Here is a 19,931-nt window from a genome sequence, read left to right as displayed (position 1 = left end):
TCTAATACCCATTCCCATAGTATCATTATATTATGACTGTAATAATAAATAAAATTCACAGCTATTCGTATTTAAACCGCTGACTCGTGCAATATAATTACATACTAGAATATAATGTTTAGGTATTACTTTCGACTGTATAAATTACGAAAAGTGATTTATCAAAATATCACTCGAATCCAAGTACCTGGCTTGTAACTATCTCAGTACGTAATATGTACTATCATTGTATCTATACTATCGTACCGACCGTTACGGTGCAAATAAAACTCGCTCCTGCATACATCTTCGACTTATTCATCATCATCCTCAACACCATAACCCACACATCGAACGCCACAGACTCTAACAAATTAATTGCGTTATTTACGACAAAGAAAATCGCCGCCGGTCTCGGTCACTATTTAAATAACCTTATTACTTATTGTTATTACGTTATTTTATTATAATCTATAGAGAATGAATATACTCCCATTTGTTTTTTAATTTTAGAGGACAGAACTAGTGAATATCGTACTGAGTATCTGAGAGATCGGATTAGCATGAAAATTCAAAAAGATAATCCAGCCGCTATCTTGGATAAATGGTTGGGCTGGGGAGGTATTCTATTTTTGTGCGTGTTACTTTTTATACATTTTGTTTTTGTATCCATTTTGTGTTAGGTAGGACGTATTTATTAAAAAATATCCACTTTCATATTAAATATTCTGATAAATTGATTTAAAGTATATATAATAAGTAATGGATGTATAGTTTCATTAAAACCATTGTTAGGTCAGGTCGGCTTATTATAATATCTGATGGAACCTCAGATGGAACCAAAAATCTTGATGACAAAGAAGGTGATTTTTGAAAAGTAAGATTTTTTTAATATCTTTGGATAAAATAGGTTATTAATAAGAATAATTAGCAATACATTATAAGAATCAAAAATGTGACATCCATCATATAATATGTTTTTTTTATAATTGATATCGGTGTACGAACCTTAACGTCGAAGCCGAACTTCATTCCAACTCTGATCTTAATTGGATCCAGATTGGTGCGGTCGATCTTGGGTGCCAGATTCCTGGGCTTGCAAGTCACTGGATGAGTGCTGTCGGAAGGATCTCCTGGACCGGCCTTGTTGACGGCCTTCACCCTGAACTCGTACGTCTGACCTTCGGTGAGGTCAGGCACACGGCAGTCCAGCTTGTCGCCAGGTACCTAGAATAGGAAATAAACATTGTAACACTTACACCAATCAAATTTTATATGTACTGTCCAACAAGAAGATTTAGGAACAAGCCGGAAGTCGCTGTTGTCGACTAAATAGGAGGAGTTTCTTAGTTCACAGTTTTAACACGCGGACAACTCGTCGCTAACCGGAAGGCGCTATAATCGAAGTGCGGTAAAAATGGGAGGAGCTTGTTAGTTCACAGTTTTACCACGTAGCCAAGAAGATCTTGTTTGACAGTATGTAAATGTTGGACTTAAATACGCATATTAGGGTTGAAATTTTAGTATTAGTGTGAAGAAGGATACGTACTTCCAAAGCCTTCTCCCAATTTCCGAACTTGTCTTTCTTCTCAATGACGTATCCAGTGATTGGTGCACCACCATCTTCCCTCGGTGGAGTCCATTTGAGGTCCACGTGGTCTTTGTCCCAGTCAACAACGGATGGCACTCCAGGCGCCCCTGGTAACATAAACAATAACATATGTTTAGTCAAATTTAAATGTACCTATTTATTTGTGTGAAGTTACAATATATTATGAAAGAAAACAAAGTTCTTGTATTGATTAAGTAAACAGAAGAATTTTTAAAACAGTGTTGATAAAAGTTAATCTCTCTCGATATCGGACCCAATCGGAATAAACAATAGTAGGTTAAACATGATTTTGAAAACACTTCTGAGAAAATATATTATAACCAATAGAAAAAATCTTTTTGAAAAAAGTAAGACACCCCCCACTAATCGAACCTGTCAAACTTAATTGCGATAAATTTTAACTAATGGCTTTTAATACTGACTAAAGCGCTTTCCAAAACGAGCTACTATTGGCGATCGGATTTTGTATTTTAAATCAAATCAGGTATTACTTTAATTACTAACTGACGTCACGTTTATGATTTTACGTTTATGTTTACGTTTACGTTTATGGTCACGATTATGTATGTTCAATAATTAGAATGTTACATTCTTAAATCTTCTGATTTTTTTCCGACCATGTCCGATCCTAATAGGATCATATGGGCCTCCACAGAGTAGAGGTTTGTATTAAGGTGACGCATCAGTGAAACGCCAAATAATGTTCAACTGTACGCGCGACGAAAATTTGTACTTGCTTCGCATTCATTGAGAGAACGTGGAGTCGGACGCACGTCACTTTGCTGCGTAATGGCGACGGGCCAATTAATTCTAAAATCGTGTAAAGATGACTAAAAACTTTACCCATTTACTTTAAAAAGCAAACATGTCAATGAATATATTATTATTGATACTAATAGAATAATAAACAGAACATAAAATGGACGTATGTTGGATTTATATGAGAAATAATATTTCGTTTGACAGGCGTCATTTTCACCCGCGACCCGCAATCCGCACATCGCCTAGCAACGATCTTTTTAGATCGTGCCTCAACTAATGCATGGCCTTAACAGATTTTGTTTTTACGAGAAATGGATGTCAGCCACTTGCTCAACCTATTAGGTCCATACCCTGACTCACACACAAATTGAAAAACGACATGTGTACTTGCCAGACCCAGGATTCGAACCTGAGACCCACGGCATGATAGATCAACATTACTAATAATAAATAATCGATGATTTCTTTTTTAGTCGCTTGGGGACCAAAACTAATGTTATCATATTATTACGATTTTAAATTCTTTATTCGCTGAGGTGACAAATGTGGCAATCGGTATATGGAATATTAGTGAAAAGATCTTACCGGGTTCATCGAATGGATTCTTGGCGATGATTGGTTCGATGGTAACAAGGGGCTCGGACTCTCCTTCAGAGTTCACAGCTGACACACGGAACATGTACTCTTTGCCTGGTGTAAGGCCATTCAGGTCGCATTCTGAAAGAAAAAAAGACATTTGGTTTAATTAATTAGTTCGTCGACACTTTTATTAAGATTATGATGGTCTTCCAAGTAAACGATGAGAGAACTTACTTGGTTCTGCAGACCTGGCGCATGGTACCCAGCATCCTGTTTCCGTGTCCAGCTTGTCCACCTGGTAGTACTCGATGGGAGTGCCGCCGTCGTCCTTGGGTCGCTTCCACTTCAGCGTGCAGCCGTCCTTGTGGACGTCCGACACCTGATCGACATCAACATTTTTAATATGGGTCTTTCTTAATAATGTAGTTGGTTAAGTTTATTTTCATGTGAATTGGAAATTTACATAATATTTAAATAATAAAATTTATAATACAGTCGAACTTGATTATTACGATCACGGAAATAGCGAGATCTCGGATGTAATGAGGAAACATTCTGTGACATTTTAGTTTATGATTTTCTCGATACATTTGTTCATTTTATAACGAGCTACTTCTCGGGTATACCGAGCAAAACTGTTAATGTGTCGATCGTTTAAAAACAACATTTTCGACCCTAAGCAATAAAATCCGACCGGGAAGTTAACTAGACCGATGCCGCCGGGATCGGATTACGTTTATGACACTAGTGAAGTGTCTAATTGATGTTTTCGCCGACAACATTGAAAAAGTATCCACGCATATGGTTGAAATTGCATGTAAAAAATTCAAGCATTGTGAAGTCAGTAGACACCTACCAGCGCCAGCGGCTCAGCACTTCATTACAATAAACAACTTATTTTGTAGTTTATGAATGCCATGCTTGTTTCGGGGATTTTTACGATGATTTTCTGATTTGTTATATTCTATGCTTGAATAGAACGTTGCGCGAAAAATGTTATATAACGATATAACGAGTGATGGTTATAATGAGCAAATTCAATAGGTCCCATATTCCTCGTAATAACCAAGTTCGACTATATTATAGTTTTGAAATATTCCTAGGTATAGAAATTCTAAATATAATATGAAGCGTTTAGTTAAAAAGTAGCTAAAATGAATTCTATATAGGCAAACCTATAAAATATGCAACTTAAGATATTTAAATATTTGGATATGCTTTCTGTATAAATATGATTACTTACCACAAGTGGTCCCTCTGGTTTAGTGGGCTTGTCGGTAACGGTGACTGTCACCGTGACCTGGTCTTTACCACTCGAGTTGGTAGCGGTGAGTTGGTACTCGCCCGTATCTTCGCGGGTCACTGGTCTGATGGTCAGCTTGGTGTTGTAGTCCACGTTGTCGATTTGTACTGCCTTTGAGGATCTGGATAAAAATGTGACATTTATTATGATTTACATTTAGACTTAGATGTTCTGCTAATGTATAAAGGTTTATTAAAAATGTTCAGGAACAAAGACTTAATTGTTATAGCTATGTGAAAAAGCTATCTAATTAATGAATCTGCGATTCAGAGTTATATGAATTTCAATTTGTAGATAATGAATATTGCTTATTGTACATAGAATTGCAATCCTGGACGTAGGTCCATGTAGATAACTGTCAATTCTGGGATTACCAGATTAGACTGAGAGAAGTGTATTTTTTTCCATTTTGTTTATTTAATGTCTACTACCTACTGACGATATATAAATTTGTAATAATATAAAAATAAACAATACTTTGTAGGTATTAGCAGCACTTTCTTGAATGATAATTTAGTTTGGGCATATGAGTAGGTATTTTAATTATGCATATTTTTTCTAACCCTATAATCAAACGACAGTTAGGAGATTAATGGTATTTTTCCGATGTTTAAATATTTTTTAAAGTACAAACTAACAGTTTTCTATAACACTTCTTGGTCATTGGTATTTCGATATTATACGAAAAAAATAATGTTAAACAAAGTTTTTTGTTAATTCTACAATTATTCCACAAAAATAAAACGTTTGAGTACATTAAAGTATTAACTAAATATCCAAATCAAATAAAAATTATTACTGATATAATAACAAAAAACTTTGTTTTAAAACCATTATAACGGAGTCCTACCACATAAACGATAATTCAATTAATATAAAAAATCCCAACTCTAGCTGATATCTATATTATATTGTAAATCATATGATTATTTATCATGAGATTGTAAATAATATTATGGGGTGAATCTGTACCTCAAAGGCATGTTCTGGTATCTCCATTCCACGGTTGGTGGTGGTTCACCGATGATGTTAACATCAAACTTGAGCGCTGATCCAGCAGATAGGGTGACATCGCGCAGATTCCTCCTGTCGATCTTGGGAGCCAAGAATCTAGGCTTGGCAATGAAGTTCTTGCTGGCTTCGGACGGTTTGCTCTGTCCAGCCTTGTTCACAGCAATCACACGGAACTGGTATTCGTTTCCTTCGATCAGACTGTAATTGAGAAACAAATAGGTTAGAGTAGGTACAGATTGCGTACAGTGGGTTGTGTCCATATATGACGTAACAGATTTTTTTGTAGTTTCACCATCCCTTCCTCTGTCGTCATATAAATCATTGAGAGCATTACCGAACAATGTGGTCTAATTTAAGATTACACGTAAATTGTACGTAAAACATTTCACCGTGGCACAGTTCGCCGTGAGCTTTCTTATCGGTAAGAGATGACTGATGATTCAATATGAATATTAATTCAATTCTCATAGTTAATTTTGGCAATATTCATGAATTCAAGGATAAAACAGATAATACAGTACATCGGCTATTTTCAAAAATTTGTTTGCTGCTGGCTTCCTGTAAAGTGTAAACTGACAAGAACCGTGTTTTATTTAGACATGAATTTTATGTCAGTACTTCGTCAGTCAGTACAGGTTGGACGGTCTTTAATATACGGCCATATATTCCGATACAACATTTCACGGAGAAGTGTGATAAGGCGAATTGCATACGTACAAGTTTCCGGACACGCTAATTTAAACGAACATAATTTTAAAATATTCTCAGGTATGTGGGCATTAGAAATTCTCCGCAAGAAGGACACATAGTTTGGTTCTTTGGGTAAACTACCCCAGCCCAGCAACGGAAAGTGGTATTTTCAATTCCCAATGAGTTCATTTTTTTTTTGTAAAATATTTTAATAGGTATCTGTAGCTGATTTTCTTACCCGCTGACAGTAGCCTGTGGTTTGTCGGACTGTGTTTCCACAGCCTTCTCCCACATTGGGCTGTACTTGTCCTTCTTCTCGATGATGTATCCAGTGATACCGGAACCTCCGTCGGAGATTGGTGGCTCCCACTTGAGGTCCACGTGGTTCGCAGACCAGTCGTCTGGGATTGGCTGTCCAGGCGTGTCTGGGGTGGCTGGAGAGAAGAAAAACATAAATAAGAATATGCGATTAACTTGTTTAAAATATCACCTACTGTGTTCCAAAAGTACGGCCTTGAGAGTTATTTCATGATGAAGTTATAATTATTTTTTGGTAGGGTAGTTAGTAAAAAATATAATATGAATTACCCAATATTTTTTCATTTCAAATAATCTCCTGTAAAGTTGCTAATTATCATTTAGGTAATTTCGGCTTTAAGCTTATAAGTTTATTTGAGATACAATGGATGAGAAGTTTGTTTAATCATAGGCTTGAAATAATTGAATATTGCGGTAAGTTTTTGACTTCTATAAATATTATAGAGAATGATATTTATATTAGTTAACTCAAGATTTTTTTTATTAAATACTATTTTAATAAAGCTTTCACAACTGTCTACCAAAAGGTAATAAATCGAAACACTGACAAAACATAAACCTACTCAATTAATGTATTTATCTTACGAAAATCACTATATTATTATTATTCTTATGTACTAGGAATATATTAGGTGACTTACTGAATGGATCCTTGGCAATGATGGATCCAAGAGTCTCAAGAGGCTCTGATTCACCTTCCTTGTTCAACGCCTTCACACGGAATTTGTACTCGTGTCCAGGAATCAAACCATCGACCTATAAAATAATTAATCAAATAATTATATTGTATATTATGCATTACAAGTAAATGGTATTGGTCAGTGGCGAAGGGTGGAGGTAGACTGTTAATATCCACCAAAAATAGTGCACACTAAACTTTGTCAATCATACGTATTTGTTTTCATTGAAATAATACTACAATTTACAGATGGCGTTGGTTAATTTTTAAAATTCAATTAAACCCTACAAAAACTAAGCCATATTAATAGATAATAGTCCAAAAATACTCTATCTATAAAATATGTAAAATTATACAATTAAATCACTTATATAACTTTGAATATTTTATAGATAAAATAATATTTTTTATCTATTATAGTTTGGTTAGGCAGGGCTTAATGAATTTGAAAAAATGAACTAGCAATATGTGTAATATGTATTCTTAATCCATTGAAAACAAATAAGTATGAATGAAAAAATATGCACAATGTTTGTGGTATCAAACCCGGCCCAAAATGCATCAAAACTATTATGGTTTGGTTTATGCAGGGTTTACTTGATTTTTAAAAACTAACCAATACCATCTGTAAATTGTAGTCTTAGTTCTATGATAATAAGTACGTAAGTTTGACTAACAATATTTTAATGAGCACTATTTATGGCGGATCTTAATAGCCTACCTCGACCCTTCGCTACTGGTGATGGTAGTATAAGTAGGACGTTTATTTTAAGCAAATACTTGTTGAAAGGAAGAGGCAAACATTTTTTCTATCATTAAATTTAAAAGATTGTTAAACGAAATCTAACACTGATAAATAAAAAAAATGAACTGTTGCAGTCTTTACCTTCATCTCAGGTACATTTCCGATGGTCTTGCCGACCGGGATCCATGATCCGGTCTCAGGGTCGTATTTCTCGACCAAGTATCCCTCAATGGGTTCACCGCCATCGTCCTTGGGCTTGTTCCACTTGAGGGTGCATCCCTCTTTGTGGATGTCGGACACCTCCAGAGGTCCTTCTGGTTTGTCAGGCTTAGCTGTATATGTAAATAAAGTAGGTAAGTATTTTATTCCTAACAGTGTTTCTTACTAAGCTTTATGTACTGAGAATCCGCAATAGTTAATTATTTTTAATTATAAAAATAACGCAGGTCTGAATATAGACAAAATTCCAGGTATTGAATTGCGCGACGTTAAGGCTTGGTAAAATTACTTATATGTATTCTCCTAAGTGAGAAATTATGAATTTCTTAGACCGGCGTTAGATGCTCATACATTTGTCCGATATTGAGCTTTATTGACGATTAATCGTTTAAATTATATTTTATGTACAACATCATTCTATGCAGGTCTACCGTAGTAAAATGTGTGAGATTTTAATGCCGGAATTAAACTTGCGTTCGCATGTTTATAACTGAGAACGAATATTTTATTAAAAATGCCACTTTTTCGTACAAAAACGGCTATGCCCATCACAGCGGCAATTATGTATAAGTATATCCCAAATCGGCAAGTTAAAAAAAATCAAAAAAGAGAATAAATACGATTCTTTCAAGATAATGCTTATTTGAAATGTGAACTTACATGTAATAATGATTTCGATTTCAGCCGTGTCCTGTCCATACTTGTTGGAGGCGGTGATCTTGTATATTCCAGATTCTTTCCTCTTGGGATCGTCGTTGTGGTACTTGGTGACGTACGGGATGTTGATGACTGCAATTTAATGAAAACAACAATCAAATTTTATGTAAGACACAAAAGTAAACACATTTTTATATATGAATATTCAAATAATTCCATAATTCGTAAATATACCTTCTACATGCAGTAGCATAAGTCCCAGTAAAGAAAATGGCACGCAACGAGAAATGAACATCCTGTACACGTTGTATCCCCCGACGGATAGCACGTGGAAGTAGGACAGGTTCATTGGGCACCCAACTACCTAATAGCCTTCCCTTTATTCAGTATACCAGAAGGAAATGGGAGGATTGGAAGACCTAGAATACAATGATTGGATTGTGTAGAAAAATACACAAAATCCTTGATAGTTATTTAGTGAAGGGATCTCGTGGCAGATAAAGGGGAGTGTAGGCGTTTCCTGGATGCAGCAAGAACCAGCATTAGATTATAGTGCCGACGACGATGTTACGCCTAAAATGTCATAGCTTAATTGGTTTCAATAATAAGAAATGTACACTTACTCTTGCTCACACTCTTTCCACCCAGGGTCCATGTGCAATCAGGCGCTGGTTCACCAGTGACTTTGACGTCAAGAGCGATTGGTTCACCTTCCTTGACCTTGATGGTACGGAGGCAACGCCTGTCGATCTTGGGCGCCACTGGAAGGATTGAAAGCGTTGTCATTAGTACAAGAAAATTTGACAGCCGTAATGTATACAAAGCCGGGTTGTTGTCATCAGTTTCGCGATTTAAGTTTATCAATATTTAAAACCCATTATACATCTGCCCGCAAACAAATTATACAATCTCATAAAAACATCTAAAATGATTTTAAGAAAACAAATGTTTTTATATAGTTTATATACAACGTTTAAACAGTTTAACAATAATGTTTATTTGTTTACTAGATATTTGTCAGTCTGAACTATGTTTAAAACTCATTTGTAGACTATTACAATTAGTTATCTAACAGAATATGTGATATCACATGTAAAAAGGTATTACAAATCTGCAAAAATAATATAAAATATGCAAAACTATTGTATTTTGAAATAATTGAATGGCTTACGTCTCCTGGCCTTAGTGACGACTCCCTTTGAAGCCTCGCTAGGTTCACCAGGTCCGGCAGCGTTGATAGCCTTCACCCTGAACTCATATTCCACTCCCTCGTCAAGGTCTGGTACTGTCGCTTTGTCATTATCATCAGGGCCAACCTGTGTATAAAGAAACCATTTCAATCAATAATTCACTTAACAATAAAACATTAGTAGTTTATTCCTTTGTGTAAATATTCATTGATATTATGCAAGTAAGAATTTACTGTTTTGTTATTATGAGTATTTTTACATGAAATCAAATATGTATAACAAAAAAATTGAGGGAAAAACATACCTCAGCGGCCTTGATCCATTTGCCTGTTCCCTTTTCTCTCTTTTCGATGACGTAGCCAGTAATTGGTGATCCTCCATCCTTGACTGGCTTGCTCCATTTGAGGTCAACGTGGTCCTTGTCCCAGTCCACAACTTCTGGTGTTCCAGGCGCTCCGGGCTCGTCTAAAAATTTAAATAAATTATTAATTCACTTATCGAGAGTAACTTTATTTAAATTTCACTTGATAACTGCATCATTACACTGCAGCCACTTTAATAACGCTCATTAAAGTCATTTGCGGAACTAAATATCAACTCAGTGATGATCATTCAATATCCAACATCACCACATGGACAAGCATTTGCTATAAATGGTTTCTAATCCTGAATTTAAAAAAAATATTTGCGATGGCCGCAGCCATAATCTTTTTTGGATGAAAAACTATTTCATCCTGACGGTCAGTTAACTTTTTTGTTTAGAAATTTTTATTTCATTGTTTATTTTTTTCCCCTAAGCATATTCTTTGTTTTTATTTTTATTTTTATTATAATTTGATTTACCTGTTCTTTTTTTTTTTTTTTTTTTTTTATAAATATCGTGTTGTGAACGTCTTCAATTAATAATTTGTTACTTTGTACTGAATACATTTTAAAAGAATATACCACACTAATAATTGATAAAGTTCGATAGTTCAGGCGACTAACAAGAACGAGAAGAAAACGGGCCGACCGAAATAAGCTGATACGACAGAAGCGATGTAAAATACTGCCGGCGATAGCGACCATATACAATAATATAAAAATTATAGTGGAGCAACTTAATCTTGAAACGGCTCAGATTGCGATTTTTTTTACTGCGCACGAATTACGTAGTGTAAATTTTATTATTGTTACCATTTTTATTTTCAAGTGCTTTTACATGAAGACTATTGTATCGTTTTCACTCGCTCGGGGTCGCTCTAACTACGTCATATTTTCCGTCAAAACTATTGAACTTCACGCTTATGTGATTTATTTACATAATATAGCCGCTTTAAATCTGCTGTGGGTGTCACTACAGAATGATTGCAGTTTTCAGTATAATAATATGTAATGATTTGTTGGATTTGTACTCACCGAATGGATTCTTGGCAATGATGGACTTCTCAGCGTCAAGTGGCTCGGAAACTCCCTCGGTGTTGACGGCGGAAACCCTGAACTTGTACTCTTGTCCAGGTACCAAGTTGGCGATCTCTGCCTTGGGGTCTTTGACCTTGGCGGCTGGCAACCAGCGGCCGGTGTCCGTGTCCATCTTCTCCACCAAGTAATGGTCGAGTGGCGCACCACCGTCATCGAGCGGAGGGTTCCACTTGAGGTTGCATCCCTCTTTGTGGATGTCGCTGATCTAAATGGACAGAGCTTTGCATTATTTCAAATAAAAAATACAAGCAAAATTAAACACGATTAACAGTAGGTAGTGACTTATATGGGTCATATTAAAGCCTAATTGTACATGTAAAATGCATCGGTGTATGTAAAACGGACCAGTGAAATTATTAAGACATTGTTAGAAAATATCAACGTATCATTCGTCACTGTACAGGCCAATTGCCGTAACCCTCACTTTTCACCAAAGTGACATTTTGATGGTAATGGACTTATTGCATACTCTTACACGAACTGACCAAGTAGTATCATAAATCCCAAAAAAATATGTCATCAAAATAATTCAAAACTATTTTTTAAACACACATCACTAATTTGCTCTAATAGTAGATAAAAAAGTCGCCTGCGACATTATTTCACCAGAGAGAATTTTACATTTAAAAATGAGGCCGTTAGATGCATTTTGATTGTTTTGTGTTGATACTTGACAACTACATAATTCAAGTAGATGTATTAAAACTACAAAAATCCATAAAAATAAATCGAAGGCCCTTAATTTTACCTCTAACATAATTTTAAAAACGCTTCTTTTGTGCGTCACACATGCCATTAAGATTAGCGATAGGTAGGGGGGCCCGCCAAATATCCTGGCCGGGGGGCCCGTTTTAGGATGTGGGGGCCATGGTACAGAGTAAGCCACTCAATTTGTAATAACATAATAAGTATTTTTTTTAACTGCCCACAGTTTTTTTAACTTCCTGAACAATTGTTTGTTTGGGGGTTACGCTACTTGGCCTGTACAGTGACGAATATTTTATGTCAGGTTCGATATTTTAAGGAGGAAATAAATAAGATATACGGTGATAAAACAGACCTGACCTAAACACTGTCGGTGATTGCGACCATATTATACTATATGTCAACCAACTTCTTGCGTACAGAAAAGAATCTGATTCGCTTATAAACAATGTCTGTGTAACATTTATACTTGCGTCTTAATTGTATTTTTTATGACATATAATATAATTATTTTACCTTGAGTGGACCTTCTGGCTTTCCAGGAACGTCCAGAACGATGATTTCGATCTGGGCTTCATCCTTGCCAGAGCTGTTCTCAACCTTGAGAACGTATGTTCCGGAGTGCTTGCGAGATGTGATCGGAATGGAGAGTTTGGTCTTGTAGTCTTCAACATCGATGGCGCGGTCGTCTGTTGTTTCCAGACGAGCTTTGTTTTGGAACCTGGAAATACATCATAAATCAAATCAATTCAAAAATGTTTAGGCAAATCATTTATCACGTATGAAAAAAATACGAAATAGGAAACTAGGTTATTGTAATCATAATGTCTAAGATAAAAAGGCACCTGGTCACAACCTACGACAGCCTACTTTAATATGTTTCTTGTTATAATGAAAAAACCAAGAAATCTTATTCATTGTGAGAAAATGAAAACTCGAACTTTTGGGTAGATCATGAGAAACGAAAAATATATGCCTTGAACATACATAATTTTGAAAACACTTATATATTATAATCAATAGAAAAAATCTTTTTTGAAACAAGTAAAACACCCAGCAGGAATCGAGCCTGTATCTCTCGCGTATCGCGTCCATCCACACATATCACTATGCTCTAGGCACCATATTAATTGGGACACATTTTAACTAATGGCTCTTAATACCCTCTGAAGCGCTTTTCAAATTGAGTTGTATAATATATGCATTGATAATGTTAATTATAAACATGAATATAGAGACCAAAAGAAGACCAGGGCATGCATCTCTTGACTGAAGAATTCGAGTTAGTGGCTTGACTAAAGCAGGTAGTTTCTTAGCCGTAATGAATATGGTCAAGAATAAGATATTATATGTTAAGAAGACGATACACGGAGAAGAAAAGCCTAATTTGATAATATTTTTACAACGTTTTTTTATTTACAACGTTTTTCTTAGCTCGTATTCTTATTTGTCCGGTGGTTGTTTGTCTGGTACAAATCTTGCAATCGATTTTTAACTAACTTCCCAACTAGCTAGACATTTGAAACTTTTAGAATATATCAGAACACGATGCCAATGCATTTTTTTAATACTTTTAGCCATATTTAAGTAGAATTGATTCCATTTTCAGTTAATTCTGTTTTGTATGAAAAGTTATTTCGGAAGAAATCCGTAAAAAGTAAAACTATTATTGGTCGCTAAGTGGGTTCTAGCAACTAAATTATTAATATTAATATATACGTGCGTTACTATGGAAATCAATATGACGTTTCAGTATTATTTCTATCAAGTACAAATTTTTTTGATCGATTAAGCTAGTCAAGTCAAGTTTATATGATTTAACAGAAAATTTAAAAACGTTGTATAAAAAAAGTTCTTTTTATCTTGTAAAAATTATTAATTATAAAGGCACGAGAGAAGTCGCCAATATGATTTACTATCTGAAAAAGAATGATACAAGAAAGAGATAGTGTGTGTTTTTAAAGAGAGAAAGACTAGTATGGGCAAATAGTCTTTGTTATAGTGATCCCTGAAAAATAGTTCAAATGTGATTTTTATAAGATTACACACGCGGTAGATCTGTGTTGGACTTACCAAGACTTGGTTGGTGGAGGTTCTCCAGTGACCTTGATATCCAGTCGGATGTGCTGTCCAGCCTTGATGGTGATGTCACGCATGTTGGTGCGGTCAATCTTCGGTGCAGCTATAAATTAATTGAAACAGATTAATACATTAATTTATATATCATTATGTAAGGACATTCATTTATTCTGTTATGTCAAACTGACAAAGCATATGTGAGAATTTTTCAGAATTAATGATTGTTACGATGTAGTAGTGTCAGAGTAACCATTTACGGGTTTGAATCTCGGTTAAAATGACATGTTGTACGTGTGTTTAGTTCAGAGCAAAGTGCCAATGAGTTGGCCGAACAAGTAACAACTATCGAAGATGTTTGTTAATAATATTCATCCACATAGTGAATGGCGATATGCTCCGCTTAGAAGTAAACAATGGTAGTTAATTTTATTTTATATATTATATATCTTACCGAATCTATCCTTGGCGAGCAGATTCTCTGATGCGGCAGAAGGTTTCGATGGACCACCTTTGTTCACGGCTTTCACTCTGAACTGGTAAGTCTTTCCTTCAATCAGATCGGGCACCTTGGCTTCGCACTTGTTACCAGGAACCTGCAAGAAAATGACAATTGTTTATTAAAGTGGGAATGTGTGAAATTGTAACTTGCTGTTTCGGGGCCTTCTTTTAAATCTTATGAAGAAACCATTGCGTCATATGCGACAAAGAAAATCGCAACTGTGAGAACGTTATTTCTTATTGTATGTTTTAATTTTATATGAGATGTGAGGCATTACAATATTTTTTATATATTATTATTTTACACTGAGGAAAGTATCTTTTTGAATGGCCCCATAAGCTAATGATAATGATTATTGTAAAATATGTATTTCTTACCTCAACAGCCTTCACCCACTTGCCGGTGTCCCTGTCCTTCTTCTCAATGATGTATCCAGTGATGGGAGATCCACCATCGTTGGCCGGTTTCTCCCATTTGAGATCTGCATGATTTGCAGACCAGTCCTTGAGTTCTGGTTTTCCGGGCGCATCGGGCTCGTCTGTAATTAATATTGTGTTAATTAGATAAATAATTTCATTCAATAATGACTCATGAACTCTCAACTTTGAAGACAGCTAAAAAGGCTATATACTAAGTCTTCTTCGTCACTGACACTGTTACTTTGCGTGATTTTTGCGCATTGACACTACACCACGTGCTCTTTGTGTGTTGACTTGTCATAGCAGATTACTATTTAGAGGAATTAAAAGTGTTCCTTTCTGTTTCTCCTCAGAATTTCTTCACTACATTCGAAATAATGATTTTCGGCTGTTTAGACATTTTAATGTTGATATGATTTCACGTGATATCAAACACACACTGAATTATGGGCGCGGGGAATATGGTAACGGTGAAAGTAAATGCAAGGGGAGTGTTTTAGTTCTAAAAATAACCGTGGTGACGTAGAAGACTCGATATGAAAGTCGCACTGTATGATGAATATTGAGACTACAATAATTCACTTCATTGTTGTACCGAAATAGATTGTTTTAGAATTTTAGAAGAATTTGAAAATACTCAAGTCATTTTTATGTTTTAGATACTGTAACCAAATCAATCATAAAGAAGTCTATAAAGACATAAACTAATAATATGGTAAAAAGGTTAACTTACCGTAAGGGTTCTTAGCTGTAGTGGCACCGTCGGTAACCAAAGGCTCGGATTCTCCCTCAGGATTGATGGCCTTGACCCTGAACATGTAGTCCTTGCCCTCGTTGAGGCCGGTGACATCGCACTCGGGCTCCTTGGTGGTGCAGACGGGCACCCAGCGGCCGGACTCCACGTCCATGCGCTCCACGACGTAGCCTTCAACCGGCTCGCCGCCATCGTCTTCTGGCTTCTCCCACTTCAACTTGCAGCCGTCGGCCTTCACGTCGGATACCTAACAACATAATAATATATCAACATTAATTTTAAATATTCAATAAATTTTAAACCAATGCATAAACAATTACATAATTATATATTGTCATCGATACTAAACTGTCGCAAGATAGTCGAGGAGCGTGCGATATTCTATACCTACTAATTATTTTTCTATTAGTTTCAAAATTGAATACTTATATTTTTAATTTATTGCCAATAATAGATTATATTTTTATTACCCTTTTTAGACTATTATAGAACTATATTATTAAAAGTAGGTAGGCATATATTATGTAATTATAAATTTTACATGCATTTAAGACGGTATAAATAAAACTATATTATATAGCTACTACATTGGCTGATAAGTAACAACATATAAAGTCCGTACCTTCAATGGACCCTTTGGCTTGGATGGTTTGCCAACGACAAGAACTTCAACTTCTACGGTATCAGTACCGGAGTCGTTCTTAGCGGTGACGATGTAAGTTCCCACATCGGCTCTCGTCATCTTGGTGTAAATGAAAGATGTTTTGTACTCCTCGTTGACGATCTTCAGCCTCTCGTTGGAGTTGAGTTCTGTTCCCTTGAAGGTCCATGTGATCTTTGGATCGGGCTCACCAATGATGTCCGCCTCCATTTTAAGTGTCTCACCCACGCGAACGGTCTTCTTTTGGAGGTTCTTGCGGTCGATCTTGGGGGCCACTGTATATCACAAAAAAAACATTATAGTTTATTCATTGTGATAATATTTATTTAGAATATAAACAACATTAATTTATTACTTTATAAATATAATATTGACATAATAGTTCTTACAGAATCTGGGTTTGCAAATGACAGATTTGGAGTGATCTGATGGTTCTCCGGGTCCTGCCTTGTTAACGGCAACCACCCTGAACTCGTACTCATGACCTGGTTCCACATCAGTTACGCGAGCTGTCGGCCTATCTCCTTGGCTCTTTCCGCAATCCTGCCATGCCCTACAAAGATAATAAATGACATAAGTACGAATAAATTATAACAAATTTCGCATTATCAACAACGAGATTTACTGTACAATATAAATTAAAATTACCTTTATACCCACTATCTATTCAAGTGCATATTGTATGCAAAATGATTGAGTGTTCAGGTTGACTGTATAAATCAGCGTTTCTCAACCTTTTTTGGCTCGCGTACCACTTGGTAGTACATCACGCTTAATTGTACATGTCGTAAAAATGATTTTATTTCCAGAAATTTGTTATTCTATTTGCATTATGAATTTTATAGGGTGACTATATTTCCTAGAACTCAATTTATTTAAGTTTAAAAAAATACCAAAGGTTGTATTTTTTCTGATAAAAATGAGACATTTGAACTTTACATATCACAATGTTTTTTTTTTTATTAAAAGGTGCCGAAGCTCATTTCTTGGTCGAAATTCAAAACCAGGACATTTAAAGAACAACAAATTTTCATTAAAAAAAATACATAGAATTAAATTAAATTATTTGTATTTTAATTAATTTATATTTATACTATAAATGAATCATTTTGAATTTTCACAGGAAAAAATATTTATTTCCTATTTATAATGGAAGGCAAAATAATTGAACGAGAAATGATTGTATTACCTTCCTCCCTTCTCTCTCTTCTGGACGACGTATCCGGTGACGGGTGCACCTCCATCGTCTTTGGGAGCGGCCCATTCCAGCTCCACGAAGTCTTTGCCCCAGTCCTTCAGCTCTGGGCGGCCAGGTTTGCCAGGCTCGTCTAAAATTATCAATAACTTATTATTACACGTGTAATACATTATATCAATACAAACTACGCATGACATGGACTAAGCCAATAAAATACCAATGAGATTAAATTACTATAGTAAAGAGTGTGATGACATTTTTTTGTATTTTAACACGTCTTATCGACAATGATCCTGGAACGTTTGTGATATCGTATATTACGAGTATATAACAAATTATATTCTCTGCGTTAGATGTTTTAAATACATTGGTTGTAAATGAAAAAAAATGGCATACTAAAATGTATTGGTCTGTTACTTACTTTTAAACGTTATTGTTTTACTAAATTAAGTAATAATGGTTTATTGAAAAAAAAATATTTTAGACTTGTACCACTAATTCAAGACGTTTTAATGCAATAGCGAAATGAATTGTAGCTGATTTAATCAATGCTATTTATTAAGTTTTGATTTCATAAGGTTTACCTTCACAGAAACTTCAAGTTTACTTTAACATCTTTGACAATAATATCATTTGAAACTATTAGAAGCAAAGATAACAATCTCCCAGATAACTTTTTTTTTTTGAAAAAATAGCAAATACTAAATATGTTTCATATAAAGTAAGCCTACATTGAATTATCAAAGTTGTTTTACTTACTGATTTTATCTTTTTATGAAAACAATATTAAATTATCATTAATTTATTAATTCAAATTTCTGGCTTTGCATCCAACTTGTAGACTTTGAAACCAAAGTTGACAAATAAATGACTATTGAAAAGAGTCAACAGTCAAATTTCGGTGGATTTCAACTTTGTTAGATTTGCTTCTAGTGGCTTAATTTGTTACTACTAAAATAATAATGGTTGTTGTACCGAATGGATTCTTGGCGGTGATGGCCTTCTCAGTTTCCAATTCTTCGGATTCACCTTCCTTGTTGACAGCCTTCACCCTGAATTTGTATTGCTTGCCCTCCTGAAGACCAGCCACTGTCGCCTATAAATATAATACCGTTAATAATGTACTATCCTATTACAATATTAAATAATTCACCATGTAATATGACTAATATGATAAAGAATCGTACCTTGGGTTCCTTGCTAGTTCCGCAAGGCAGCCATTGTCCAGTGAGTGGATCCATCTTCTCGATCTCGTAGTACTCGATGGGGCTACCGCCATCATCGTCTGGTTTCTTCCAGGCAAGCGTGCAGCCATTCTTGGTGATATCTGCTACTTCCAATGGACCCTTTGGCTTCGATGGTTTACCTGAAAAGATAATATTAAAGTAAGGATGATTAAAACTGGTTAATTTTATGCTTCTGAATGTTTATACCCGTGAATTATAAGGGATTCAAAGGAAAAAGAGACTACTGAAGACTACTAGAATATTATACATTAATCCTCAACTACATGGTATACCCTTTCAGCGGCAAAGTGTATTATTCTTTATATTTTTTGTGTGAATGAAATTTTATTTAAAAATGCAGTTCTCTGCAGTGGACGAAGTATGCTGACAAAATAGTTATAGTTGTTTTTCACAGGTGCCACTGTTAGTTTTCAATAATATTAAATTTTAAATGTGATCGATTAGAAAAGTAATATGTAGGCACCTACATTTCAAGAGTTGCCATCGTGCATTTTAAGGTTAGTCCTCAAAATAACGAATCGGACAGTATTTTGAATTGTCCTTAGTTAATGTACTGAACTTTGGTCTATATTCAGGAGATATTGCATGATTTTGATTCATCGGATTAAGTGCTATCTATACATACAGAATCCTATCATGTAATATATTACCAATTTCGCATATATTTGGATTTAATCTTGAATCTCAATTACCTCAAATTTATTAAATCGCACCTTACGTTAAGTTTGAAATCGATTAACAAAATTTTAGAAAAATATTTAAAATGTAAAAAAAAAACTAAAGATGGCTTTGCAGCCATTATTGGAACCGAATAAAAGAAACGGTCAATTTTGTCAAAATTGAATGTGAAACTTACCGACGATGATGATTTCAACGTCTGCTTCATCCTCGCCGACCTCGTTCTTGGCCTTGATGACGTACCTTCCAGAGTTAACTCTCTTTGTCTTCATCATCAAGAACTTGGTATTGTAGTCGACGTTGTCGATGCGCAAGAGATCATCGGATACCAGCTCGGTATCCTTGAAGTACCATGTAACAGTTGGTGGAGGTTCACCGATGATTTTGACGTCCAGTGATACTGGGAGACCAGCCTTCACTGTGATCTGGTTCAAGTTGGTGCGGTCGATACGTGGTTTCACTGTAAATGAAAGTATTGTATTA

The 19,931-nt window shown here is 35.2% G+C and overlaps 1 protein-coding gene across 17 annotated transcripts in view; it reads right to left on the bottom strand.

The window, feature by feature from the left end:
* Nucleotides 1-19,931, bottom strand: part of bt (projectin protein bent) — a 229,024-nt gene that overhangs the window by 31,498 nt on the left and 177,595 nt on the right. For all 17 annotated transcript variants that reach the window (XM_085953753.1, XM_085953755.1, XM_085953760.1 and 14 more), the window contains 25 exons: nt 19,627-19,908; nt 18,711-18,889; nt 18,499-18,619; nt 17,515-17,653; nt 16,715-16,878; nt 16,287-16,600; nt 15,644-15,911; nt 14,869-15,029; nt 14,444-14,585; nt 13,987-14,095; nt 12,430-12,634; nt 11,146-11,413; nt 10,052-10,212; nt 9,729-9,873; nt 9,181-9,318; nt 8,561-8,689; nt 7,823-8,013; nt 6,899-7,013; nt 6,178-6,373; nt 5,208-5,447; nt 4,176-4,356; nt 3,167-3,311; nt 2,939-3,070; nt 1,529-1,677; nt 988-1,206 (listed from right to left, as the gene is read on the bottom strand). In XM_085953753.1, coding sequence (XP_085809879.1) covers nt 988-1,206; nt 1,529-1,677; nt 2,939-3,070; nt 3,167-3,311; nt 4,176-4,356; nt 5,208-5,447; nt 6,178-6,373; nt 6,899-7,013; nt 7,823-8,013; nt 8,561-8,689; nt 9,181-9,318; nt 9,729-9,873; nt 10,052-10,212; nt 11,146-11,413; nt 12,430-12,634; nt 13,987-14,095; nt 14,444-14,585; nt 14,869-15,029; nt 15,644-15,911; nt 16,287-16,600; nt 16,715-16,878; nt 17,515-17,653; nt 18,499-18,619; nt 18,711-18,889; nt 19,627-19,908 — 4,493 coding nt within the window. The remainder of the gene's footprint in view (nt 1-987; nt 1,207-1,528; nt 1,678-2,938; nt 3,071-3,166; nt 3,312-4,175; nt 4,357-5,207; nt 5,448-6,177; nt 6,374-6,898; nt 7,014-7,822; nt 8,014-8,560; nt 8,690-9,180; nt 9,319-9,728; nt 9,874-10,051; nt 10,213-11,145; nt 11,414-12,429; nt 12,635-13,986; nt 14,096-14,443; nt 14,586-14,868; nt 15,030-15,643; nt 15,912-16,286; nt 16,601-16,714; nt 16,879-17,514; nt 17,654-18,498; nt 18,620-18,710; nt 18,890-19,626; nt 19,909-19,931) is intronic.

The sequence above is a fragment of the Rhyacophila brunnea genome, unplaced genomic scaffold, assembly GCF_057557595.1.
Source record: "Rhyacophila brunnea isolate RB1 unplaced genomic scaffold, BYU_Rbru_1.0 scaffold_4, whole genome shotgun sequence".
Classification (NCBI taxonomy): domain Eukaryota; kingdom Metazoa; phylum Arthropoda; class Insecta; order Trichoptera; family Rhyacophilidae; genus Rhyacophila; species Rhyacophila brunnea.
This window is presented reverse-complemented; position numbering and strand designations above follow the sequence as displayed.